Source organism: Cervus canadensis, chromosome 26 (genome assembly GCF_019320065.1).
Source record: "Cervus canadensis isolate Bull #8, Minnesota chromosome 26, ASM1932006v1, whole genome shotgun sequence".
In the NCBI taxonomy this organism is placed as follows: domain Eukaryota; kingdom Metazoa; phylum Chordata; class Mammalia; order Artiodactyla; family Cervidae; genus Cervus; species Cervus canadensis.
This window is the reverse complement of record NC_057411.1, coordinates 38,569,113-38,595,779: the sequence shown is the minus strand read 5'-3', so window position 1 is coordinate 38,595,779 and position 26,667 is coordinate 38,569,113. Positions and strand designations below refer to the sequence as shown.

Below are 26,667 nucleotides of genomic sequence, written 5' to 3'. Positions count from 1 at the left end.
GGTTTGGGGAATCTCAAGTTATAAAAAGTGGCTATTAGTCAGATGAAAGTTATAACATTTTCCAGATTTGGACACAGACATAAAAGGCAGCTGCTATTCCCACCTCCCTCCCTGCACAGCTCACAGAGGTGACCAGGGGACCAGAGTGATCAGTGTGACCAGAGTGTCCCCCTCCAGGGCTTCAATGACTTCTTCCAATTTCTCCCTACACTTGCGATCAAAGAGATGTTTATACTGAATTACCTCGACTATGATGAGCTTAGTTACTTTCAGGAAGGGAATGCTGACTTTTGTCTATATTACCTGTTCTTTTTCTCCTTTTAAATCACCTTGTTGTCTTTTCTAAAAAGTTTTTTCTCCTCCCCACCCCTAATTTTTTCTCACAGGTCAAACAATATAATTATTTTGCTCTTCTTGTACCCTCTTCAACCTCTTAATATCTGAATTCTTACATCTTGTTTAATAAAGGCCAGAACAACGCTAACTACATAACAGAGACATCTTTATTGGGACAGACAGGATTCATTTGGCTAATATTTACTGTCTGCCAGATAAAGTGGTCTATAGTGATTGCTAGAAAAACAAAAAATATGAGTAAGCTCGCAATCTGATAAAGAAAGGAGATTCATAAATGAAAAAAAAAAAAAATGCACTGAGCTGGCCAAAAAATTTTGCTCAGGTTTTTCTGTAACATCTTAATGGAAAAACCCCGATGAACTTTTTGGTCAACGCAATAATTTGCTAAGTGCTTCTAGATGCAAATACAAAACCAACTGACTTAGGCTGTGTGTCAGAGGCCATTCACAGAGGAGAGGCAGCCACGCCAGGTTATGAGACGTAAGTGAGGCACGCCAGGCACGGAACAGTCAGTGCTGAGGGCGCGGCAACTCAGGGAACAACCAGGGCAATGAGGCTACAACACGGGCCGGGTCATGAAAAATAAACAATAGTTAGGCAATGTTGCTTTGAAAAGTTTATACACATTTTAAAATAGCATCTTGTTTAACTTCTTGTCTATCATCTAAATACTTTTAAAGTAGAAACACAACTTTGCATAATTTTTTCTATATTTAAATGTAACAAAACACCTTCCCTTTGCTTATATTTAATTTCAAACTGTTTTGAAATTTCAAAATTCCGCTTTAAGTAGGCTTTTGTAAACTGTCACTAACGTGACTGTCCTCAATGGAACATTCTTTCCCTCTAATATTTTCACATGGCCTAATGGACTCTTAGGTTTCCCAAGTGGCACTTGTGGTAAAGAACCTGCCTGCCAGTGCAGGAGACCTAAGAGACGCAGGTTCAATCCCTGGGTCAGGAAGATCCCCTGGAGGATGGCAACCCACTCCCATATTCTTGCCTGGAGAATTCCATGGACAGAGGAGCCTGGTAGGCTACAGTCCAGGGGGTCACAAAGAGTCAGAAGCATAAGGACTTAGCCTGCATGCAATGGACTCTTAAGACACTAAATTTCTAAGTTCTTGCATTTATAACTAACTGCTATTTATTTTGTTTCCAGGCACACTGTTTTTTGTTTTTTGTTTTTTTTTGGCTGAAATCAGTAAGATTTGTTTTAAATTGATGCAAAACCCTGGAGCCTTGGTTTATAATTCGAATTTATTAATTGCTACTAAAATCATATGCCTAAAATTATGTAAATCTATGTGTAATTCTTGCCCAGAGAATCCCATGGACAGAGGGAGCCTGGTGGGCTACAGTATACAGGATCGCAAAGAGTTGGACTCGACAGAAGCGACTTAGCACACACATATGGCAATAAAAAGAATTACTAGTATTTGAAACAGATGCTCTTCCTTCCACCAGATGGCAGAACAGTATTAAAAACCAGGCAAAGATGGCCTACCGTAACTACCAACGCATATAAGGAGGGCTTCTGGGCTTTAGGTTTGACTAATTAAGCAACATAAGCATACTTTTTAAAAGAAAAAAATGACTTGAAGTTCACTCTAGAGCCTAATTTCAACCAACTAGAAGGTGGGCTCCATGAGAGCATATAATTGCTCAATAAATACTGGGTGGGTGGATGGACGGATGAGTAATCAATGAACACATGAGGGAAAAAAGCTAAAACAAAATGTTCTGCTTTGTTTTATTCACAACTCACTTCCCCTCCCCCCCTTTTTTTTGTAGATTCCAATTTCTCTTCCTTTTCCATTTCCTAATAATCCAAATCAGGTAACTATACTTAAAGTTTTAAGAAAGTATTTAAATGAGTACAAAACAAAAAACTTGAAAACTCTTGAGATTCATTTGGAAAGGAAGTTGATACCAAAAATAAAGGTTCTCATTATCCTTTGGGGACCATTAGTGGGAACTATTAGTGAAGCCTCTGAACTAGATTTAAGGTTATGGTTATGATATAAAAGGATTATGTAAATTTTATTTTTGACAAGACTTTACTGGATGAGGAAAAATTACACAGAATGACAAAGTCACAAACCAAAAAATAGGGTATAACACAGCATGTTAATTCAAAACTTTTAACGATACTTCTATTACAATTATAGGAAATTATATTTTTAAAGTTGTGAAGTTGTTGGGAATTTCCTGGTGTCCAGTGGTTAGAACTGGGCACTTTCACTGATAGGCCCAGGTTCCATTCCTGGTCAAGGAACTAAGATTCTGCAAGCTGTGAGTCTTGCCCAAAAAAAAAAAAGATTCCCAAATATAGTCTTTTTTCCAACCTCGTAAGCATAGATTTCATCATCTTTCCAAGAAATCCCAGCTACATTTGCAGTCAACAACAACAACAACAACAAAAATTTGGACTATATGTTTCCAGAGATAGCAGGTGTGAAGGCTGGGTGGGTACCATGGCGTGGGGGGAAGGGGGAGCCTTAAAATATCAGTGACTATCAATCTTACTGATGTAATTTTATATACGCTAAGAATTCCAAAAAGCTTGTTTTCATTAATCAAGTTATTATAAACTATATAACATACAAAAGGTAAAATGCTGAATTATAACTTCTTGATTATTTGATTGTATCTTCTTTATTCTAGGTCCTGACACTTAATGATCTCATAGCGGTAAATACTGCTCTGTTAATCTATAAAGTTTATAAAAAATACTACATTCAACACCTACAACAACACATTACATTTAAGATGAGCCAGTTCATCATTCAAATTACTGTCATTAATCCAGTTCATTTGGAAATGAAATAAAGCACAGTTGTTAAGTTCAAAGCCAGAAAGCTATCTCAATGCATGCAAATAGTTCTACATTCACTTATTCATCTCCTCCAAACTATAAACTGACAAAATAACCTGTTCTATCACTGATGAGGATGAAGGTGAAGAGTCAAAAGATTTAAGAGGTATAGAAGAAACTACTTTAGGAGAGATGAAATAGACTTGACTATTTCTTCACTAATGAAGTATTTGCATAAATGCATAATATATTATAATAAAACCTAAAGCCCAATAGATAATTTTTTACAGAACGGCACAAAGTTCAACTTTTTAATGAGGCCCTTTATTGATATAATTATTTTGAATCTCAGTTTATGAAAACACAGGTAAAACACTTGGGAGTTAAAAAAGAGAAAACTAAAAAATTTCATTTCCCACATACTTTGCACACAAACATTTTCTGAAATCTAGACACATCTCACAATGGATGTATTTAACCTGGGATATCTTTTTCTTTAAGATGCATCATTAACTAAATGGTATACTTTATAGTTGATGGCATCTTAGAATTAGAGACCTGCAGTATTTCATAAAAATGGCAGAAAATTAGGCCTAAATCACTGTGTGCCTGTGGTAAAACTTTTCAGGATTTGTCTATACAGATTATTTAAAGGCAATCACCTTGAGGAATATTTAAGTGTTCCAAAAACTTTAAGGTCAAACTAAATAAGAGTGGAAGCCAAGTTTTAATTAGTGCTCTTTCTACAATCCACTCTAAGCATTATGACAGTCCATTTCCAAATGTAAATCATAAAAATTCTAGCATACTCCTAATCATGTTAGAATTTATATATATACATATATATAGGAATACATATTCTAAAAATGTTTGGGGAAACTACTGTCAACAATTAATTATTGATGATTCCAAAATTGGCAAGCTCACCTTCACGTCAAAACATGGCTAAAAGAGCATTGGCCTCTGGTGGGTAAGTCTAGATTCTAAGCTCATCTTTAAATTAGCTGTGTGACCTTGGGCAGATGTATTGATTTACCTCCAGTCTCTTCCAGTGAAAATACTGACTCCTCACACACATGACTTATTCAAAAGTTACCAAATCTGATTTGGTAATACCTATACTTTATTTTTCTGAACTTTATTTAAGGGCATTGTTCTTGCCTAAGAATAAACAGATCAGTGTTTAGCTTACACATTCTTGCATATATGTCGGGATGGACGGCACTATAAATAGAGGCATTTGCGTTTTTGACACAGTGGTCAGTTCCTCAAGCAAGCTGCCAATCTCTTAAAACAGGACCACATGGAAGCTACAAAGCAACACTTAACCAGTGAAGCTGCTTTGCATGAGCAAATCCTTGAAGCAAAATCATAGCTGTCCTGAGATTCTGGTTCAAGTATCATTCACACAGGGAATTCACATACAATTTAAGAAAGATAGCACTTGTATGTAAGTCTATACAGCCAGTTTCTCAACCATTCACATCAATTTTCTGTATTTCAGATACAGTGAATACCATTACAAGGCAGTTACAAAAAAACAGTTCTGTGAATTAAGGGAGTTCAAATCTAAACATTGCATATTCATTTTAAAATCTTACATCACATAAATAAAACATAAGCAGCAAAATGGAATTAATTTTTCAGCAAAAACAAAGATTTTCATATAGAAAATATTTTAGCTTACATACATACTAAGTTAAAAATAAGCTAAAAGGTAAATAAACCCATTGTTTTCACTGATCCTTGGTATTTTTTTCTTTCACAGTTAATCATTTCTATCTTGAACCAACTTAGGGTAAGTATTTATTTTTAAGCTACTATAAACTACAAATCTACTTAATGGGCTGAAACTATCTCAATAACTTTTTTTTAGGGCTTCTTTGGGTAAGACTTTTTTGCTATGGTTATACTGATAAAAGCAAGTGATAGTTAATCTCCGCAAATGTAAGAATAATTCTTCTGAACCATAAAAATTTATGGCAGAATGGAACCCAAGCAATCTACCTAAGGTAAAACTCATGAGTTATAAACTCATTTTCCTCCAAGATCTTTAGATCAGAATTTCAGCAGGTCTAAAAAGGCATTCTTTTCATAATGCCCATAGCATTTGATGAAATTTCAGCTTACAGAAATTACATTAAGAAATTTCAAACAGTAAATTTTACCTCAAGCTTATTTTTGTCTTACGGACAAATCATAGTTAACAGTGAGAAAAGCCCGCTCTGAAACTACCAAATCTAGAAATGCTCTCATCTCCAGGCAAGGCAACAAATGTCCTTAACACAAAAGCCTCAGCACTCTTGATGGAAACTCTACAAACCTTGAGACTTCGACTCTGATTCTCACCCAAGTTTGCTTTCATTTAAAATATATATAAAAGAGAGAAAGAGACCAAAAAGGTATATTCCTTTTAAATATCTAAATTCATGTCAAATAAAATTAAAATTGATGCTTTTGAACTGTGGTGTTGGAGAAGACTCTTGAGATTCTCTTGGACAACAAAGAGATCCAACCAGTCCATCCTAAAGGAGATCAGTCCTGAATATTCATTGGAAGGACTGATGTTGAAGCTGAAACTCCAATACTTTGGCCACCTGCAAAGAACTGACTCATTGGAAAAGACCCTGATGCTGGGAGGGATTGGGGGCAGGAGGAGAAGGGGATGACAGAGGATGAGATAGTTGGATGCCATCACCGACTTGTGGACATGAGTTTGAGTAAACTTCGGGAGTTGGTGATGGACAGGGAGGCCTGGCGTACTGCAGTCCATGGGTCGCAGAGTCGGACACAACTGAGCAACTGAACTAACTGAAAATTATATACAGTATGTATTTATTTTAACTTATCTCAAGAGAAACTGATGAATCAAAATATTCTCAATATGAATTTTGAGAAAGAAACTGGATTTCACCCAAGATTTTCTTCTGACAAAGCTTCATTGCCCCAAAGTACTTACTCTGTTTCTTACCACTTCAAATGATCTTATCAGGCCACTAAGGGTGAAGTGAGAGGAATTAAGCTGTGTTGCAGAAAAGACACTTAATGGTCCAATTTATCAGCATTTAGGTATAAAAGAACCACATTATTTTCTATCTCCCAACACACATGACTGTACCAATACTAATCCATCAATGTTAAATAAACACAATATGGGAGACATGGGAGGAGGCAAGAAAAAAATGATGGCAAAAATACCTAGTAATTATAACCTATATTGTTTATTTTGGCAGAAATAATTCTCTTACTACTAGGTCAGAAGTTATACGGTGAGTAAAATCTCCAAATATCTTTTTTTTTAATTATTTATTTAGCTGTGTCAGGTCTTAGTTGTGGCTGGCACTTTGAAACTTTAGTCTTCATTGTGGCTTGCAGGGTGCTTTTTTAGTTGCAGCATGTGAACTCTTGATTGCAGCATGTGGAATCTAGTTTCCCGACCAGGGATCAAACCCAGGCCCCCTGTGTTGTGAGCATGGAGTTTTAGCCACTGGACCACCAAGGAAGTCCCTCCAAGTATCTTTTAAGCATTATTATACATTTTAAATACTTTTATCCTAAGAGTTTAATAGCCCCATACTGATGTTAATAATATGATTAAAGTAGATGTAAATAAGACCAAATAAATGACAAGTGCTTCTTCAAATGATGTACTTTAAAATCAATATATTTATTAAAACTTCACAAATATTTTGGAAAATAACAGCAACCACCACAAGTCCTTATACTGTAAGACAGAGTAGCACTTAGCCTCTGAAAGTGGTTAGAAATTTTAGGTGCCCTCTTTAGCAGATTTAGTATCTTGCTTCTATTTGAGTTTGAAATGCTTTAAAGTCTTAAGAACACCTGCTACCAAGACAAACACTGGGTGCAACCACTCATCCGTAGGTTAAGATATTATCAAATTGTCTCTGGGCCATGATTATGCCAACAAATTCACTAACACTAGGCAAATCAGATGTGGCCCTTAAATTTCAAGTAACAAGCCATAGATATACTATGGATAACACGAGTATTGCTTAAGTAATAAAGAATCTACCAAACTACAAACTTAAAGTAAGAAATAATAAAAGCTTCGTAACCTCAGTAAGGAATACAAAAGACAGAGAATTGTTTCTGGGACCTAGCAAAACCCAGCTCTGTTGCTTACTGAATAAACCTTGGAGCAACCTCTCTAAATTTCTGTGAAGTGGGAATAATAACCACCTAACTTCACAGGATTCTTGTGAGGATTGAGAGATATAATATAGATACTCAAGAAATGGTATCCACACTATTTGTTTTACTAAGTGTCTCTAAAAAACAAAAATGTTCCTTATATGTAAAATATAAGAAAAGCAAATGTGAAGGCAATATCACCTATTATAGGAGCAGATATTCCTCCAGAAATGTCTTAAACTAAAATTTTAATCTGTTTTTTCTCTATTATAGATGGTGCTGGATACTTACAATGAGATTATCTACTTCTACCCTATCTACAGTGTATAGCAGTTTTATCACTTTGCATAGTTTGTAAATGTTCCAATGAAAACTATAAAATGCAACAAAAAATTTATTATCTATGGATTATGTGCTTTAGTTATTCTTTAAAGATAATTTTTAATATAACCTAAAATCTTTACCAATGTCAGTTTAGATGCATCAAAACTATTAAAACATAAGTAAATGTCATTCTTCAGGCAAGTACTCAAGCTTTTTCAAGAGCTTTTGTGAGCAGCTTGTTCTAGAAATCCTATTCCGTGTCAGTAAGAAGCAACTTCTTCCTGTCAAACAGTGAAAGTAGAATCAAATTCTTTCACACTGAGTCAAGGTTGTCCTACCCTTCACTCAGTGAGCAGACCACCTTTGTCAAGCACAAGTCCTGTATTACACACCCAAGGACCATGATTTTATGGATTTTAGAAAACTAATACTGAACATAAACCTTATAACTCTTTCAGAGGGGTTTGAGGCAACAACCTGAAATCAAACATTCTAATGTTTCTCAGCAAAACAGAGGGAAAAAAGCCTCCTGTCAGTTCGGTTCAAGTTTACCACCAAGAGCTTTGACATAAACAAGGGGGGCAAAAAAAAAAAAAAACAGAAACCTTTTTTTATTAATTTATCTTAGCCCTCATTTTTGTTCTCTAGCTACAGCGTAAGCCTAATACCTTTTTCAAACATCTGAAGAAAACAACCATGCCTCTATTCCCTAAACCACCTTTTCTTCAGATGACCCATCTACAGTCCAACAGGAATGAGGATGGAATTATGACAGTCCCTACCTCAGGTCTATAGGTGTTAGCACTATGGGACCTTCCCAATGGCTATATAGGCCAGAAAGTGATCTAAAAGTCCACTGAGACAAGACAGTGTTGTTTTCCTTCCTCTTTCCTGCTTCCAAGAACACCTGGAACACAAACTCTTTCCTTTCCTCAAGGAATGACAATGTTAACAGTGAGTCTCAAAAACTTAAGTCAGTCCTTAACAATCCCTTCCTAACAAGACACTTTAACTCCCAAAGACCTCCTCTGTCTCCATCTCATTTCACTTCCTTTCTGAACATCATTTTTAATTCATTTATGGTACATACAGTTACAGTAGTGAAAGTCGCTCAGTCGTGTCCAACTCTTTTGCGACCCCACGGACTATACAGTCCATGGAATTCTGTAGGCCAGAATACTAGAGTGGGTAGCCTTTCCCACAGTTACAGTAGAGTGGAATGCATATATAAATTTAAATTACTAGTTTCCTGGACACATTTTTGTAATTCAGAATTTTTGGAAATGAGGACATGATCTCTTGTTCATTGATCTTGATATTTTTCGACTAAAAGAGTGACTCAAATTTCCTCATATAACTTACAACCCTAAAGTCAAGAATACAAAAGGTTTCCGTTTTTGAAACCAGCTTCAACAAGATCATATAAAGCAAAGCGTGAACCAAATAATTTAAAGATAAATCAGATTAGACAATGGAGATTGGCACTCCTCTGAGAGATGCTTGATATGGTAGGAATATCCTTTATACCTCAAAAGTCAATGGGGAAAACCAAAACTGACAAACAAGAATTACACAGAAAGCAGAAATTATGGCTGAACAGAAATTTATCTAAATTTATCTTTGTTCGAATTCTGATTCTTCAAAGAGCATCAGTTGTTTCAATTTGGGTTAAGCCATGCTTAAGTAGAATACATACAAAAATGATTGTTTACAGCACTTTTGACAGAAGAGCAGAAAATTCTGTGTTGTTTCACCACACCTGCTAATTTTATTCTGATGCAAAACCTAACTGCCTGTCATTTAATGAATAAAGTAATTTCCAAGTGCCCTGCCCTGCCCTTTTTATATATGAGTTCTGATACTGTCTTCTTCTCCGTACATGCTCCGTTCCTGGCTTTTGGCTTACATGGAGACTGTGAGCTGTTAGCCAGGGCAGCCAGTCTCAGAGTCCTCACTCCAGTGTGCATCTCGTTTCTCTGCTACAAGCTTGATGAACTGAGCATGACTAGCATAAAGCTTGAGTTTATCGCTGATGTCCATCCATTTCACCTTTCCAGCATCATCTCCAGCTTCTAAGGTAAGGTTATCCATTATTTCACCTGGTTACCAGAGAAAAATCATCATCAAGAAAGTGCAATTTATTTAGTCACTTCTGTGTCTGCATAATTCTGTACCTTCAAGTATTCTTACTCAAAATAATCTTAAATCATCATTATATTAAGTGGCAGACTGAATTAAAAACGAGAATATTCCAAATTTCCCAAATGCCCAAATTTTAACCAAGTTTCTAAATTTCAAGTAAAGGTACCAATAAGAAAGCTTTTCTCAGACTTGCCTAGAGGTCCAGTGGTGAAGAATCTGCACTTCCAGTGCAGAAGGTATGGGCTCAGTCCCTGGTCAGGGAACTAGGATTCCACATGCCACAGAGCGCAGCCAAAAAAAAACAAAGCTTTTCTCTCTCTCTTGCTCTTTCTCAGTTCAGCTCACTCACTCAGTCATGTTCAACTCTTTATGACCCCATGGAATGCAGCACGCCAGGCTTCCTTGTCCTTCACCATCTCCCGGAGCTTGCTCAAACTCATGTCCATTGAATCAGCGACTCCATCCAACCATCTTGTCCTCTGTCGTCCCCTTCTCCTCCTGCCTTCAATTTTTCCCAGCATCAGGGTCTTTTCCAATGAGTCAGTTCTTTGCATCAAGTGGCCAAAGTATTGGAGCTTCAGCTTCAGCATCAGTCCTTCCAGTGAATATTCAGGACCGATCTCCTTTAGGATTTTGACTGATTGGATCTCCTTGCTTTCCCAGGGACTCTCAAGAGTCTTCTCCAATACCACTCTATCTATTTATTTATGTATTTATGGCTGCAGTCCATGTATTTATGCTGCAGTCCATGGGGTCGCAAGGAGTCAGACACGACTGAGTCAGATACGACTGAGCGGCTGAACAACAATTTACGGCTGCACTTAGGTCTTCGTTGCTCTGTGCTGGCTTTCTCTAGTTGCGACAAGTGGGGGTTACTCTTCATCACTGAGCATGGGCTTCTCATTGAGGTGGCTGTTCTTGTTGAGGTGTGTGGGCTTAGCTGCTCCACGGCATGTGGGATCTTCCCAGACCAGGGACTGAACTCATGTCCTCTGTATTGACAGGCAGATTCTTAACCACTGGACTACCAGGGAAGTCCAGCTTTTCTCTTTAAAAAGTAAAAATATTACTCTTAAAAAAAAAAAAAAGAGTTAACATTAAACATGAAACCTCACATCAAAATTCCAGAGAGATTAGATTTAAACATTAAAAAAATGAAAGAAAACAATTATAAATGATTCACTTAGAGTCATAAGGTAAGTACACTTTTCCAAGTATTACACCAAATCAGAAACCATATACTTATAAATATTTATTAAAATATTTATAATATTATTATATATTATATAATAATAAAATAACATTAAATAATATATTAATATTTAACACTAATATTAGATAATATGTAATATATTATATGAAAATATTAAAATAATATTATTATATAATATAATATTAAAATATTTATAATTATCAAAAATTAAAAATAAATGTTTTCAATCACAATTAGCAATCTAAATGGCATATTTCTGTAGGACAGTTTGGCAGTATTTATCAAGAGCTTTTAAAAAGCAAGTGGGCTTCCCTGGTGGCTCAGACAGTAAAGCGTCTGCCTACAATGCAGGAGACCTGGGTTCAATCCCTGGGTCAGGAAGATCTCCTAGAGAAGGAAATGGCAACCCACTCCAGTATTCTTGCCTGGAAAATCCCATCGACGGAGGAGCCCTGGTAGGCTACAGTCTGTGGGGTCTCAAAGGATCAGACACGACTGAGCGACTTCACTTTCATACAACAAATATCAGATTGCCTCTTATGCACCAGACCCTGTAAGACGCACTAGGGAGACCATAAACAACCAAATGATTTCACTTCAAAGGATTACCCTAAGGAAATGAAAAGACAAGCTTACTGAAGTATTTCAAGACAACACTATTTATAAACAAAGAGGAAAAAGAGGACATAACCAAACTTTCCATTGAGAGGGCACAGATTAAATAAATGATAAGAGTCCACTGGACTCCCATATGGTCATTAAAAATGAAGCAGTTCTCCACATACTGACATGGAAATATGTCCATAATATATTAAGTGAAATTGTAAGTAAAAAAAAGAATGTAGAGTGTTAACCCATTTTTATTTTAAAAACATTTATACAAAATCTGGAAGAAAATAAATCAAAATGTTAATAGTCATTATCTTTGGGAAATGAAATAACTGCTGCTTTAAAACTGTTTCCACTTTATGTCACCTATTTTCTAAATAACTCATTATAAACACACATATCCTTTATAATGATTACATTCGTAATAATAAAATAATAACGCTGCTTCTTAAAAGAATCAATCGAATAGTTTAGCACATGAAAGAGAAAGTGTTAGTCACTCACTCTTTGTGACTCCATGGATTTCCCAGGCAAGAATACTGGAGTGGATTGCCATTTCCTTCTCCAGGGGATCTTCCCCACCCAGAGATCAAACCCAGGTTTCCTGCATTACAGGAGAATTCTTCACTGTCTGAGCCACCAGGGAAGCCCATTTCAGCACAAAGATTTCTAAATCCCAGTGCTAAAATGACAGCTCTTTGTGTACCTTCATGGCAAATACAATAAACAATAACCAATGGAGAACCAGAATTAAGAAGTAAATCCGAATCTAAAAGTTAAATTAAAATACGATCATCTAAATAACGATGTTCTCCAACATGCTCTTTATCAGACCCAATAACGTCTGAAAGCATCCTGTCCTCTGGTCAACTAATAAACTACACAAAGGGAAATTTTAAAAACTTTATATGTCTGACACTTAAAGAGCTTGCAAATCATCACTCCCATCTTCACACCAAAAAAATACAAACAAACTGAAAATCAACAACTCTTCTTGGATCTGCACAGGAGCCTGCTATGACCCCCTTTGCTTAGCAAAGGAAGCTATACTTTTCTACTTCACCCAAAACTCTGTCTCCAAGATTCGATCTGGCACCAGCTCAGAGAAGCTAAACTTTTAGCATCACTCCCAACTTACCACCACAGCAATAGAGAGTCCATAAAATAACAAGAGAGCATTAACTGAAAGAACTGCATGGCTCAGACCTTATTTAAGTAGTCTCTGCTGCTGCTGCTAAGTCACTTCAGTTGTGTCCGACTCTGTGCGACCCCATAGACGGCAGCCCACCAGGCTCCACCATCCCTGGGATTCTCCAGGCAAGAACACTGGAGTGGGTTGCCATTTCCTTCTTCAATGCATGAAAGTGAAAAGTGAAAGTGAAGTCGCTCAGTCTTGTCCGACTCTTCGCCACCCCATGGACTGCAGCCCACCAGGCTCCTCTGCCCATGGGATTTTCCAGGCAAGAGTACTGGAGTGGGTTGCCATTGCCTTCTCCCTAAGTAGTCTCTAGGGACATCAAAAAATGAAAGGAGGCGAAAACAAAAACACTGGGAGGAAATTTTGGTCTCTGACACCTACAGTTATAGCAAATAATAAGTATAGCCTAACTTCTAGCTATGTTTAGACAAACATAAAACCTCACACTAGAGGTCTATTTGCCTCAGTCCCTTTTACTAGATACATCATGTTCACCTTCCAAAAAAACTAGAAGGCATGCTAAAAGGCAAAGACCACAGTCTGAGGAGACAAAGGATCAGAATCAGACCAGATATGGCAGAGATTTGAAATTATCAGACTGCAAAATTTTTTTTAAGTTTAGATAAAGAATCAAACAGTGAAAACAGTGATTTGAACAACTCAGACACTATATAATCAACCACTAGAGGATCAGTCATTGTTTTTTAACTTCAAAAATAAATAGCTAACAAATGTATCACTACTTAAATTGCAGAGACCTGCTTCTAAATTGCATATGCATTATTTTTCCCTCTGAAATATTTAAGTCCTTAATACCAAAATGAATTGTTCTAATACTTTGGCTAGAGTTGTTGTAGAGAAGTAATGAAATTTGTGCTGGGAGTTCCCCCAAGTTCAGCAAGAATGTAAAAGTGACAAATCTTCTAGTTGCAGCCCATCTTTTAAGGAAAAAACTGAGTCCAAGAGAACATGTGATTTGCACAAGGTTATACTGAGACAGGAACAGGGTAAGGCACAACCTTTAAAAGAATGATACAGCCATTGAGGACACAATATAAATTTGTTAAACCCAACTAGGTCCAAGATGGCAGACTAGATCTTGAGCTTCATTATATGTTCATTACAATACATCAGCATATCCTAAATGACACACCCACAGGAGTCAGGACAGTTTTGAGGTTAACCATAAAAGGTCAAAAAGTGAGTGTGAGCCAATCTCTGGGAATCTCCTCCCCTTTTCCCAAAATAGCTGGAATTCTCCCACTCATTAGCCTATGAAATTATCCAGCCCATAAAAACCAAACACCCCATATTTCAGAGTCTCTTGCTTTCTGAGACAGCCCACACTCTGTCTTTGGAGTGTGTACCTCCCTGAATAAACCTGTGTTCACTCTGCTTCAGCTCGCTCTTGAATTCCTTCCTGCACGAAGCCAAGGACTCTCACTTGGCAGTCCATCCCAAGGACTCGCCTGAGACCTCAGACATGACCAGTCTCTCCCCGCCCCCCATTTTTCCATCAACAATACAGCTCAGAAAGGAACCATGAAAAAAAAAAAAAAAAAAGAAAGGAACCATGAATGGAACAATTAGTTCTCTGATATGGTACCACTTCATTATGCTACAGATGAAAACAAAGTATCTAAAAGGTCATCCAATTTAGCAGTAAAATATTTCAAGAGAAGCCACTCCATATATATTAAATTGTAATTAATTTTCTAAATAGCAGATTCTCCCTTTCTTTTTATAATAAAAGATTTCCACCCACCTGCTAAATTTTTTAAATCCATTGACCAGAAAAAAATCATCCATTTGAAGTTTGCTCAATAGTTGCAATTTTTTTGGTATTATTTTGCATTTTAAGAGTACATGATTATTATAAAATTATTTCAAACATTAAGACAGACATAAATCCCATTTCCTTTATTATACCCATACTTCCTACTCAAATCTCCAGTTGTTTCTGCTTTTGTTTTTTACAAATGGACTCAAACAATTTGACAACTTTAAGGCACATAATTAGTTTATAATTTTAACCTTGATTTTATATGCTACCAGTGGATTAAAGGAGATTCATTACTGGTAACACTTTTAAAGCTTTCTTCTACATATTCTTTCATTTTTTTAACATATTATTTTAATATCAACAATTTGATTTCATACAAATAAACTTCTATAATCACTAGATGATTGACTTAAAATACTGAAATAGTCCAGATTTAATTGTGTCCAGGTAGGCTGCTTGACAAGTTGATCCACTAATTCAGTTAGTTTAATAAACATTAGTAAAATTACCTGTTTCATCATGGTAATTCACAGCTTCTGTCTCCATCCATGCATTATCAGTGTTTCGAGGATCATCAACATAACCTTTATATATCTATTTTTTAGAAGGAGACAGATGAAAAAAAAGTTTAGGGTGAAAAGGAAATGGTCGCAGAGCGTGCTGCCTTCTTCAGAATCAGAAATATCCATTGCAAAACAATGCACATTTAATTAACATTAATTAATTGTACACTTAAAAAATGGTTAAGTGGGCATAGTATATGCTATGTGCTTTTTATCACACACACACACAAAAGAAATGCAAATATTACAGAACCTTTAATGTAACATTCCATATGCTTGTTCTAAATGTCCCAGGGAGGGAATTCCCTGGTGGTCTAGTGGTTAGGACTTGGTGCCTTCACCAGGGCCCAGGTTCAACCCCTAGTCAGGGAACTAAGATTCCTCAAAAAGAAAAAGTGGTCAAAAAAAGTCAATGTGAAAATGAAATTAAGAAAGTAAAGTGATTCCATTTATAATAGCATCAAATGAACAAAATATTTTTTTAACTACATAAATTTCCCAGGAAACAATATTCTCAAGAACATTCTGAGGTAGCTCTAACATTCACAAAACCCTCAGCACCTCAGATTCTAATTTCAGAATGTGAAAATAATCATATTTGGGCCATATGATTTTTTTTAAGACTCTTCATGTAAATATTTTTCTGTTTTAATAATTTCTGCGGGGGGTGTGAGAGGGAGACTCAAGGAGGGGATATATGTATACATAGAGCTGATCCATGCCGCTGGACAGCAGAAACTAACGCTGTAAAACAATTATGCGCCAATTTAAAAATAATTCCCATGATTACAGTTTCAGACATACAAAGATAGATTCTTCTAGTTAAACAAAGATCTATAAACAAGGTTAGTAAAGACTAATATTTAAGCTCTTGATACATGAAAAGACTTGGATCCAGCCATCTAACATAAATGTGACCCAAAATCCAGACAATATAAACAATTAAGAAATCCTAATTCTAGGAAGAAAACAAAGCCCATCAAACAAAAGCCAACAGCAACAAAAAATAAAATCCATTATTCTTATTACTAGTGCACATATACCTTATAGTGATTTTTTTAAATCACAAAGGATACATAAGCAAAACAGACATGAGACTTAAACTGTTATAAATGAGAAAAGCTCTGAACAACATAAGTTAAAATATAAATGTCCTTTCAAAAAAGCTGAATTCTTGCAAAATTTTTAAAAACAGAAAAGATTTACTGTTAGATGGGTGAACTCAGTATCACATTAGCTCACACTGAGGCTAATGAAAAACTATGAGAAAAAAAATATTATAATAAATGATGTAAAGTTGGGCTATAAAAATTTAAGTAGGAATCTATTCACAGAGAAGAGCTACAATTTAATTTGTTTATGAACATGTATTTCAAATATACAGGTATTTCACTTTATTCAGAAAATATTCTACCAGATTTTCAGGTGAATTTTAAGTAATTTTCATTAATCCCCAGGACTAAATCCTTCTTAGAATTCATTTCTTACCACTAGATGTTCCTGGCTGAAGAGCTGGTGCAACTTTTCCTGCAATTCTCTCTTCTCAGCACTGGATTTCTGTAAGGAGTTGAGCGCTTCCTCACCAAATTCTCTTTTCAGTGTGGCACTAATCTTCTCTCCTGGATCCACCATCCCCTGAGAGTCACATTTTTGTTTAAAAAAAAAAAAAAAAGGAAAAAGCTTTCATTCAACCAATAAATACTTCCTGACTGGTACAGTGGACATACATTGCTCTGTGGTGGGGTTGGTTTAGGCGCCCAGTCGTGTCTGACTCCTGCAACCCAATGTTTTGTAGCCCGCCAGGCTCCTCTGTCCATGGGATTTCCCAGGCAAGAATACCAGAGTGGGTTGCCATTTCCTTCTCCAGGGAAATGTTGCTCCATCTGCCCATAATATTCTGTAATATGTTCTTCTCTAAATCATTTGTTTCTAGTAGAAGCAGCTTAGCAGGGTATCAACCATATATATACTCAACCACAGTAAATGGTCCAAGGTTAGCCTATGATAACTGAGCCTGTCAGACTCCTTTCCTGGTATTTTCCAAAGTCAAGCTACAGAAGGAAGGGCTGGAGGCAAGAAAGAATACAACAAACTGATCCTTTCCCCACTGGTCACTCCATTACAGTCACAGTGACCTCCTCAGCGTTCCTAGGATGTGCCAGGCATGTCCCAACCTTTAGGCCTTTGCCACTGCTATTACTTCTACCTAAAGACGCTTTCCCCAGATATCCCCATGGGTCACTTGTTCACCTCCTCCAGATCTTCACTTATGTCACCTTCTCTCAGGAGATCTTCTATAACCACCCTCTATCTAAAACTGCAAGCTCTCCCAACACTTCCTAGTCCCCTTCCTTGCTTTAGTTTTCTTAGTACTTATCACCTTCGAACATACAATAACTTATTTATCTTGTATGGTCTCCCTCATTGGAGTGTGAGCACCAAGAAGAGAGTGATGCTTGTTCATATAGCTCTGCTGTATCCTCAATGTCTAAAATATTAGTTGACAAAAGGTGGATGATCAAAATACACTGAGATGAACGACTCTCAAAATTATATTCAATGACAACAGTTCCCTGACTGATCAGAATTTCAAATGACAACAAAAACAGAAGATCCTATGATGATGATATCATTGTATTTTACATTCAGCATGAGTCAAGTTTACTTGGCTCGTAATAATTAGCCTAAGCCTTTATTACAGTCAGCTACAACCTTCATTTTCTTTCCATTTTACCCTCCAAAGAAAGAAGCCATTCTTCCAGATAGCAGAATGTGTATATGACGAGTCATACTCTTATCAAACTATCTCCATTTCACAATATGGCATAAAATATAAAACCCGCTCTTGAACACATACACATTTTTTTAAAGTCACCTGAAATACTACTGATATGAACTCAATAAAAGTATACTCTTCCTGATGATATTATACAAACTTAAAAAACTATAAGGGACAGTAAGTAATGTGTTATCTTTTTTTTAAATACTAAAAATGTTACCTTGGTCTTAGAATAGGGGATGGGTTCTAAGACAAGACTCAGCATTATTGAGTATCTACAATACCAGGTGCTTTAAATGTGCTCTCTAATAATCCTATGAAATAGATATAATTATTTTTAGAACAAAGGTCTGAACTCCACAGCACTCAGCTCCAACTGGAAAGGCTAAAACACAAGCCCAGGTCTAACATCAAAGTCCATGTTCTTTCTCAAAGGTTTTAGAATTAAGACTCAGATTCTAATAGCTTTGTTGTATTATTCTATGTTTGTCATTAACAATGATACTTCACTGCAAAGGAACTACTAACTGAAGTAGGGAGGAAAGAGACTAAAGGGAGGAGAAAAGATCCATATGCAATAACCTTGCATTATACAAATAAAGCAACTAAAAAGAACATAAAACATTGATTTGACTTTATTTTAATGCTTACCCCTGGGATTGCCCATTCTCCACAGTCTTTCCTCTTTATTGCAACAAACTGTAAGATGTTTTTCCCAGAAATGGGATGGGTGATTTTATTTCCACTTCTATCCCTTTTCCACCTATAAACAGTAATGTAAGATCACAAGTGATTCAGAACAAAGATCAAGGTCCTATATCAAGCTTAAGACAAAAATATAAAGATGTATTTTTCTTTATAACAGAGTGTATATAAGTTTACCCCAAATCAGCTAGTTTTATAAAGAATATTGCTTTGCATTAAAAATATTCTTTATTTAGCACTGTTACAAACCAAGACAAATGTCTACTTTCCATAAAGTATATTATAGTCTCCATAATAAAAATTCGAGATATAGTTTTTACTAAAGTAAAATTTATCAAAAAGATTTTAAAGCAGAACAGAATTTAAAGGAAGGGTCATTGAGAGTTTCTTATTTTTTTATTCAAGGATCCTTTTTAAGAATTATTAATATAAGTAGTAAAAAAGATCTGCAATAATTGCTTTTAACAGTTCACCCTGTTTTCAGAAAAGATTATGTGATACAGGTTCAGTTGGTCTCAAAAAAAAAAAGATGCTTCTCAATCTTTATCCCCTTTTTTGATAAAAAGAAATCTCACTTTATCCTTTAATTTTATATTTCAAATTGCATATTTTTAAAACATCAAGGTAATGCTAATTTCAAAATGTGCTTTTTGTAATCAGAGCCTCCTTCCCAAAGATGTTGATAAATCTCCCTTTCCCCTTCCCTACATCACATCTACCTCCCCCTGGCAAATGTTAAGATTAGTTCTAACAGTCCCTTAGGCAAAGATAAAGATTTTGAACTTGCAGTACAAAACCAAAACAGAAAGTCTAAAATCTAATCTTCACTCTGCATGAGACTAAAATATACCAGCTTAGATATGAGTGTCCAAGTTTCTTTATAATGTGGCTGAACACTATATCTAACCAGTGAAAGCGAAAGTCACTCAGTCACGTCCAACTCTTTATGACCCCATGGACTATACAGTCCACGGAATTCTCCAGGCCAGAATACTAGAGTGGGTAGCCTTTCACTTCTCCAGGGGATGTCCCGACCCAGGAATCAAACCCAGGTCTCCCACACTGCAGGCGGATTCTTCACCAACTGAGCTATCAGGGAAGCCCCATCTAACCCATAATTCCCCCTAAAAGAGTTCACAGCCTAGGAGTGGAGCTAGACATGGAGGTGAATAAACTGTAAGACTGACAGCTTGATGAGTACAGTTAGCTAGAAATGAAAGAACAATTAGTATAAGACAAATCTGATTTTAAGGATGAAGAGGGAGGAAACAAAGTTATAAAAATAAAATAATGTATTCAAGAAACTGAACGTATACACCGCAGTATGAACATCAGTGAGGGAAAGATGGATGATGAGGTTGAAGAAGTAGGCAAAGAATTCCTCAAATTTACCTGCTTAGAGAGCCAGAGAATGTTTTAAAGCAGGTTAAAAGCTGTTAGCAATTTGTATTTTAGAAAACTCACTCACTTTGACAAAAGTTTGGAAGTTAGTTTGGAGGTGATCAAGACCAAAAGCAAGAAAAGCCAGCTCAGTTCACTTCAGTTCAGTCGCTCAGTCGTGTCCGACTCTTTGCGACCCCATGAACCACAGCATGCCTGTCCATCACCAACTCCAGAAGCCTACCCAAACTCATGTCCATTGAGTTGGTGATGCCATCCAACCATCTTATCCTCTGTCGTCCCCTTCTCCTCCTGCCCTCAATCTCTCCCAGCATCAGGGTCTTTTCAAATGAGTCAGTTCTTCGCATCAGGTGGCCAAAGTATTGGAGTTTCAGCTTGGACATCAGTCCTTCCAATGAACACCCAGGACTCATCTCCTTTAGGATGGCCTGGTTGGATCTCCTTGCAGTCCAAGGGACTCTCAAGAGTCTTCTCCAACACCACAGTTCCAAAGCATTAATTCTTCGGCACTCAGCTTTCTTTATAGTCCAACTGTCACATTCATACATGACCACTGGAAAAACCACAGCTTTGACTAGATGGACCTTTGTTGGCAAAGTAATGTCTTTGCTTTTTAATATGCTGTCCAGGTTTGTCATAGCTTTTTTTCCAAGGAGCAAGCGTCTTTTAATTTCAAGGTTGCATACATATATATATGCCTGTGTATATACCAACACAAACACACACACATGCAGTCAGCTCTCCGTATCCACAAATGCGGAACCCACGCATAAGATGAGTCAACCATACTGTTCCATTTTATGTAAGCGGCCTGAACATCTACAGATTTTGCTACCTGCTTGAGGCACAAGGGCCTCTTCTAGAGCCAAGCCCCTAAAATACCAAGGGATAACTAGATATATAAACACATGCATATGCATACATATATTTGCATATGCATATGCTGGACATGTAAAAACATGGTTAGTGTCTATATTTTTCCAATTACTTGTCTCTTTGTTACTGAAATGTGTTTTTAGCTCTTACCTGGTTATGATGGGATCTGCAGCATGATTGGGGCCCCATCGCCCCAAAAGCCCCCGGCCAACCAGTCCAGTCCGTCCTGCAGGATTTCTGGAAAAACAAAAAACCATAAAACCAACTGAATGTACTCATCTTTTTGAATCAAACTTGATATGGCCCAAAACAAGGTACTAAGAGGGAAATAAGATCTCCACACAAATCCAGTAGCTCTGCTACGTAGTTGACACTCAAAGTACATATTTCTTTACAGTGTTATTTAACTTTTCTTTCATGCCTGGGCTTGATCCAGGAGGAGGATCTCATTTCCAAAGTTGTTTTAAATCTGAAAGGCTGAAATGCTCTGCACCTAATCACAGTCTAACTCTGCAACAGCAACATTTTATCCAGTATATTCACACTTCTCTTCCCTTTCTCATCATCCTCTTTTCATACTCCACTCTCTTACAACCGGTCTCACTCATATGGTTTTGATTACATTTTAAAGTCCATTTTTTTCATAGTGGGTTCTAGATTTTTCTTATCAGTAATAGATATTGTGTAGCATATGAGGGTTTCCCAGGAGGTGCTAGTGGTAAAGAACCTGCCTGCTAATGAAGGCAGATATAAGAGACACAGGTTCCATCCCTGGGTCAGGAAGATCCCCTGGAGAAGGGCATGGCAACCCAACTCTAGTATACTTGCCTGGAGAATCCCATGGACAGAGGAGCCTGGCGGGCTAGAGTCCATAAAGGCTGCACAGAGTTGGACATGACTAAAGCAACGTAGCCCACAGCACACAGCATATAACAAAGTAAAAAAACTTAATATTTCAAGATTTCAAATATACCAAATTTAAATTTTAAAAACAATTTTATAAAAATGCCAACAACTAACCTAATGCCACAACCCAATATTTAAAAGTCTATCAGATAAACAGGGCACACTCACACCTGAGTAATTTTCTTCCAGTCAATATTCCTTACATGTTTAACTTTCATTATGTAAAATGAAATGCCCTAATCTGCAATCTTATCTATTTAATATCTTTGGTCCTCCCAGTATGTGAAAGTAAATAAACAACTTGTCAGATTTTCCCTTTCAGCTTTTGTTTTTAAACTATTTTTTTATTTATGGTTGTACTGGGTCTTTGTTGCTGCAAGGGCTTTCTCCAGTTGCTGCAAGCAGGGGCTACTCTCCTCTGCAGTGCTCAGGCTCCTCATTTCAGTGGCTTCTCTTATGGCGGAGCATGGGCTCGAGGTACGGGAGCTCCAGTGGCTGCAACACGTGGGCTCAGAAGTTGTGGGTCACAGGTTTAGTTGCTCCACAGCATTTGGGATCTTCCTGGACCAGGGATCCAAATCATGTTCCCTGCACTGGCAGGCGGATTCTCAACCACTACACCCTCAGGGAAGTCCCAGCCACTCTTTTTTTATTTTGCTCTTCATTGCGACTGTTATGAAAATTGAGTCACTTTATATTGTTTTATACTGGACTCAGAAATATTTCAGCAAGACGTGCAAATAAAAACAGAAAGGCAAGACACTTGGCCAGGTTGCAATTATTCTACTTTTCAAATTCAGAAGGAGGGGCAGGGTGGTCAGTAACTATGTTTTATTCCATGTAACCATACACCCTTGAATACAAACGATCAAGGCCAATATTAAGAGTTTTTATAGATGACCAAGCCTGTAACTGATAAAATAGAAGCTGCAGAAAAGACATATAGATTACCCTACTGCCTGAGCAACAGAGAAAGTTATTTGCAGAAAAAACAAAAGCAAAGACAACATATAAAGGAAAGCAGACGTAAGGCAGAAAGACAGTTTTAATGGATTTCCAAACTCTACCCCTTTCCTTAAGTTAGCTGCATTTCTGCTTTGGATTCCTGACATGATTCTATAGGCCTGGAGTAAAGTTCACTTTTTTACTCAGGCAAGCTAGAGCTGGTTTCCGTTAGTCAGAGTCTTGACTAAAACAATAGGCTATCTTTCCTGTGCCTTTCCTGTCCTTTTATATGTGTATATATCTTCTAATATATTTTGCCCAGAAGAGAACTTAAGGAGTAAGTCAATGAAAGGCAAGTTTGACTTGAAAAGACTCAATAACACAGAAAAGTGAGTAAGCTATGAACAAAGAAAGAATTTAGCAAAACTGAAAGACCAGGTTGGTGTGAGAGGAGCACTACTATTTCCTTGCTTTAGAAGAACTAAAAATATTTTTAGCTTTTGCAACATTTCTACAAGGTGATAAGTATGATTACCAAATCTGTGATTTTTCTACTGTTTTGTTGGAGGCGAGCTAATTTTTACATTTCTTCCTTTTATGATGACTTAAGAAAAACTGAAAATTTTTGAGTTGTGTAGAAAAATCACTTTTAAAAGTACAAAAAGAGGGATTTCCTGGTGATCCAGTGGTTAAGACTCCATGCTTCCACTGGGCACGGGTTTGATCCCTAGTTGGTGAACTAAGATTCCCACATTCCACCCACTTGCCACATGACATGGCCAAGAGAAAAAAGCAATATTAAATTGTTAGGTTGTTTTTATTTTTACTCTTACATATTTGGATAAATCCTTAACAGTATTACCTCATTTTATAAATAATCACTGAAATACAATTCTTAATCCTTTCCTTCTGATAATTTATTCTATTACAGTTGACCCTTGAACAATGCTTCCATATAAACTTATAGTCTGCCGTCTGTACCCACAGTTCCCCTGTATCTGTGGTTCCACATTCAAAATATTCAGTCAAACTCAGATGGAGTAGTGTTGTAATATTTACTACTGAAAAAGAATCCATGTATAAGTGGGCCTGTGTATTTCAAGCCCCATTTTGTTCAAGAGTCAACTGTTATTATTTCTATTTCAAGGTAAAGTTATAAGAAAATGCATTCAATTCCTTCCAGCACTTACTCACCATATGCAAACTACTTGCATTTTCTCTACTTATCTGTAAATAGAACTAAAAATATCCACCCACAGGGTTATTATCATGATTTAATTAGATCACATATATAAATTCTTCCAGACAAGGTCTGGCATATACAAGCCCTCAATAAATGTTAATTATATTGATAAAATAAAATGTGTATTTTAAGGCAGGGCAAAAAAATTTAGACATAAAATTTTCTGGGTCCATCTGGGCCTCTCCAAGCATCCCTAATGTGCAGTGAATCTGCACATTAATCAGACCTCCTCAAAGATGAGAGTGCTTTCTTGACCACAAAGATTATTATTTTCCCTTTCTTCTGACACTAGCAATGTAACTTCTTAAAAGAACAGCATGCTTTCCCAACTCTGCCAGGGGTCATGGTGACTCACTGCTTGCTTTGTACATGCTTACCTGGACTATGTATCTTTGGGGAACCTTATGTAAAATATCAGTATCTTACCCCATTTTGATGTACAATCCTTTGTCTAGAAAATGTGTATGACTACACCTTCTAACAGGTCTTCCCTGGTGGCTCAGTGGTAAAGAAGCCACCTGCTAATGAAGGAGATGTGGGTTCGATCCCTGGGTCAGAAGGCTCCCCCTTCTTGCTTGGGAAATCCTAAGGACAGAAGAGCCTGGAGGGCTCTGAGGTCACAAAAGAGTTCACCACGACTTAGCGACTAAACAACAACAGTATCTTCTAACAGGTGGAACATTTCTCAGAGCTTCCTGAGAGTCTGTCTTCCAAGTTGTAACTCTTAGTTTGGTTTACATAAAATTTGCTTTTGTCTTCTTACCTTGATTGTTAAGTGAATTTTCATTGACAATTATTTTCTACCTTTTAAAGACCCATTATTGTAAGATGCCCACCCCAGTACCTACCTAGGTCTTCCATTTTCAACCTCATACAGGCCATTCTGGCTCTTTCTCTCAACCTGCCCATCCTTTTCATTAAACTTGGGAGAGAAGTTGCTTTCACTGTAATGAGAATACCAATGCAAAATAAGAAATAATGATCCAATACTACCAACAGCTTAATAATGCCAGCCAGTTAGTTATAACAACCAGTATCCTTGAAACTAAATTTTTAGTTACAAACTTAGTTTTCATTTACAAACTCATCAACTCCTTCAAAACACCTTCTGGCAAAAAATTTTTGTTTAATCAAAAGACCTTATAAGACAAGAAGGTATGTTGTAACCCCTGTGGGGAAGGATTAATGGCAGGCAAATTGGAGCTGCTCCTACATACTACAGAAAAGAACACATTACTATCAGCAAAGCGGATTTGTCTGTGGGCACAATATGGCAATTACTAGTTCCTATCAATAAATACTTCTAAAAATAAGATTCCTTCTGACATTTTGCTGTTTCTACTGTTTCAAAGTAATTTTAACGTCTTCTAATGTACACTGATTAATATCTGTATCAAAGTAAAACCCACAAAACATGAAAACACCCCACAAACTTCATAATAACCATGATGCAGATTAAAATAGATATAATAAGCTGGAAATAATAACCATGATGTAGATTAAAACAGATGTAAACTGGAACTACTCCAGATCTTGATCTGGACACGGATCTGAATTAGAGAGTTAGATAAATATAAAATCTAACTGAGCTACACCTGCACACCTAAGAAATGTATAGTTTACTGCATTTATGTCACACTCAATAAAAATATTTTTTAAAAGCTATAAACTACTTTCTTCACCATTATGAAACTGCTGACATAATTGCACTGACAGTGAATAAAGAGTTATATAGCACTGGATAGTTCACGGGCAGTTCTGACACAAGTTTCACTTTCTTTCTTGCTTTAATTCCAGTAAGCAAGAGCATAGAAATATTTGTGCTCTGTTTTGGAAATAGTTTACAACTTGAATGATCCAGGCATTTTCCCAAGACTTCTAACATACCTATAAAATTAAACGGTAAAAGTCATAAAATTACAAAACCAGAGTTACAATGTTCTTGGGCCTCTAGAAATTCACCATTAAATGTGGAATCTTAAAATCAAACAAACAAAAAAATGGTACAAATGAACTTACTTACAAAACAAAAATAGAGTCACAGATGTAGAAAATAAACTTATGGCTACCAAGGTGGGGAGGGAGGATAAACTGGGAGACTGGGACTGACATATACACATTGCTATGTCTAAAACAGAAAACTAATAAGAACTCTCTAATACAGCACAGGGAACTTCATTCAGTACTCTGTAATGACCTAACGGGAACAGAATCTAAAAAACAGTGAATATACGTATATATATAACTGATTCAAACCAGCCAATCCTAAAGGAAATCAGTCCTGAATATTCATTGGAAGGACTGATGCTGAAGCTGAAGCTCCAGCTCCAATACTTCAACCACCTGATGAGAAGAACTGACTCATTGGAAAAGAACCTGATGCTGGGAAAGATTGAGGGTAGGAGAAGGGGACGACAGAGATGAGATAGTTGGATGGCATCACCGACTCGATGGACATGAGCTTGAGCAAGCTCTGGGAATTGGTAATGGACATGGAGGCCTAGTGTGCCACAATCCATGGGGTAACAAAGAGTTGGACATGACTGAGCAACTGAACTGAACTGATAACTAACACAATACTGTAAATCAACAATATTCCATTAAAATTTTTTAACATAAAAGAAACTAAATAAACATTGAATGCTAGTTA

The 26,667-nt window shown here is 36.7% G+C and overlaps 1 protein-coding gene across 2 annotated transcripts in view; it reads right to left on the bottom strand.

Moving 5' to 3' along the window:
- Positions 1 to 570: 570 nt before the first annotated feature.
- NUDT9 (nudix hydrolase 9) overlaps positions 571 to 26,667 on the bottom strand; it is a 42,163-nt gene continuing 16,066 nt past the window's right edge. Inside the window, exons 3-8 of one of the 2 annotated variants that reach the window (XM_043447763.1) lie at positions 24,866 to 24,961; positions 21,074 to 21,160; positions 18,593 to 18,704; positions 16,651 to 16,797; positions 15,109 to 15,193; positions 571 to 913 (exon numbers count right to left, since the gene is read on the bottom strand). In XM_043447763.1, the coding sequence (XP_043303698.1) occupies positions 867 to 913; positions 15,109 to 15,193; positions 16,651 to 16,797; positions 18,593 to 18,704; positions 21,074 to 21,160; positions 24,866 to 24,961 (574 nt within the window). In that variant the 3' untranslated portion in view covers positions 571 to 866. Of the gene's footprint in view, positions 914 to 6,818; positions 9,754 to 15,108; positions 15,194 to 16,650; positions 16,798 to 18,592; positions 18,705 to 21,073; positions 21,161 to 24,865; positions 24,962 to 26,667 lie in introns of those variants that run through there. The other variant, XM_043447762.1, reaches the window with a different exon arrangement.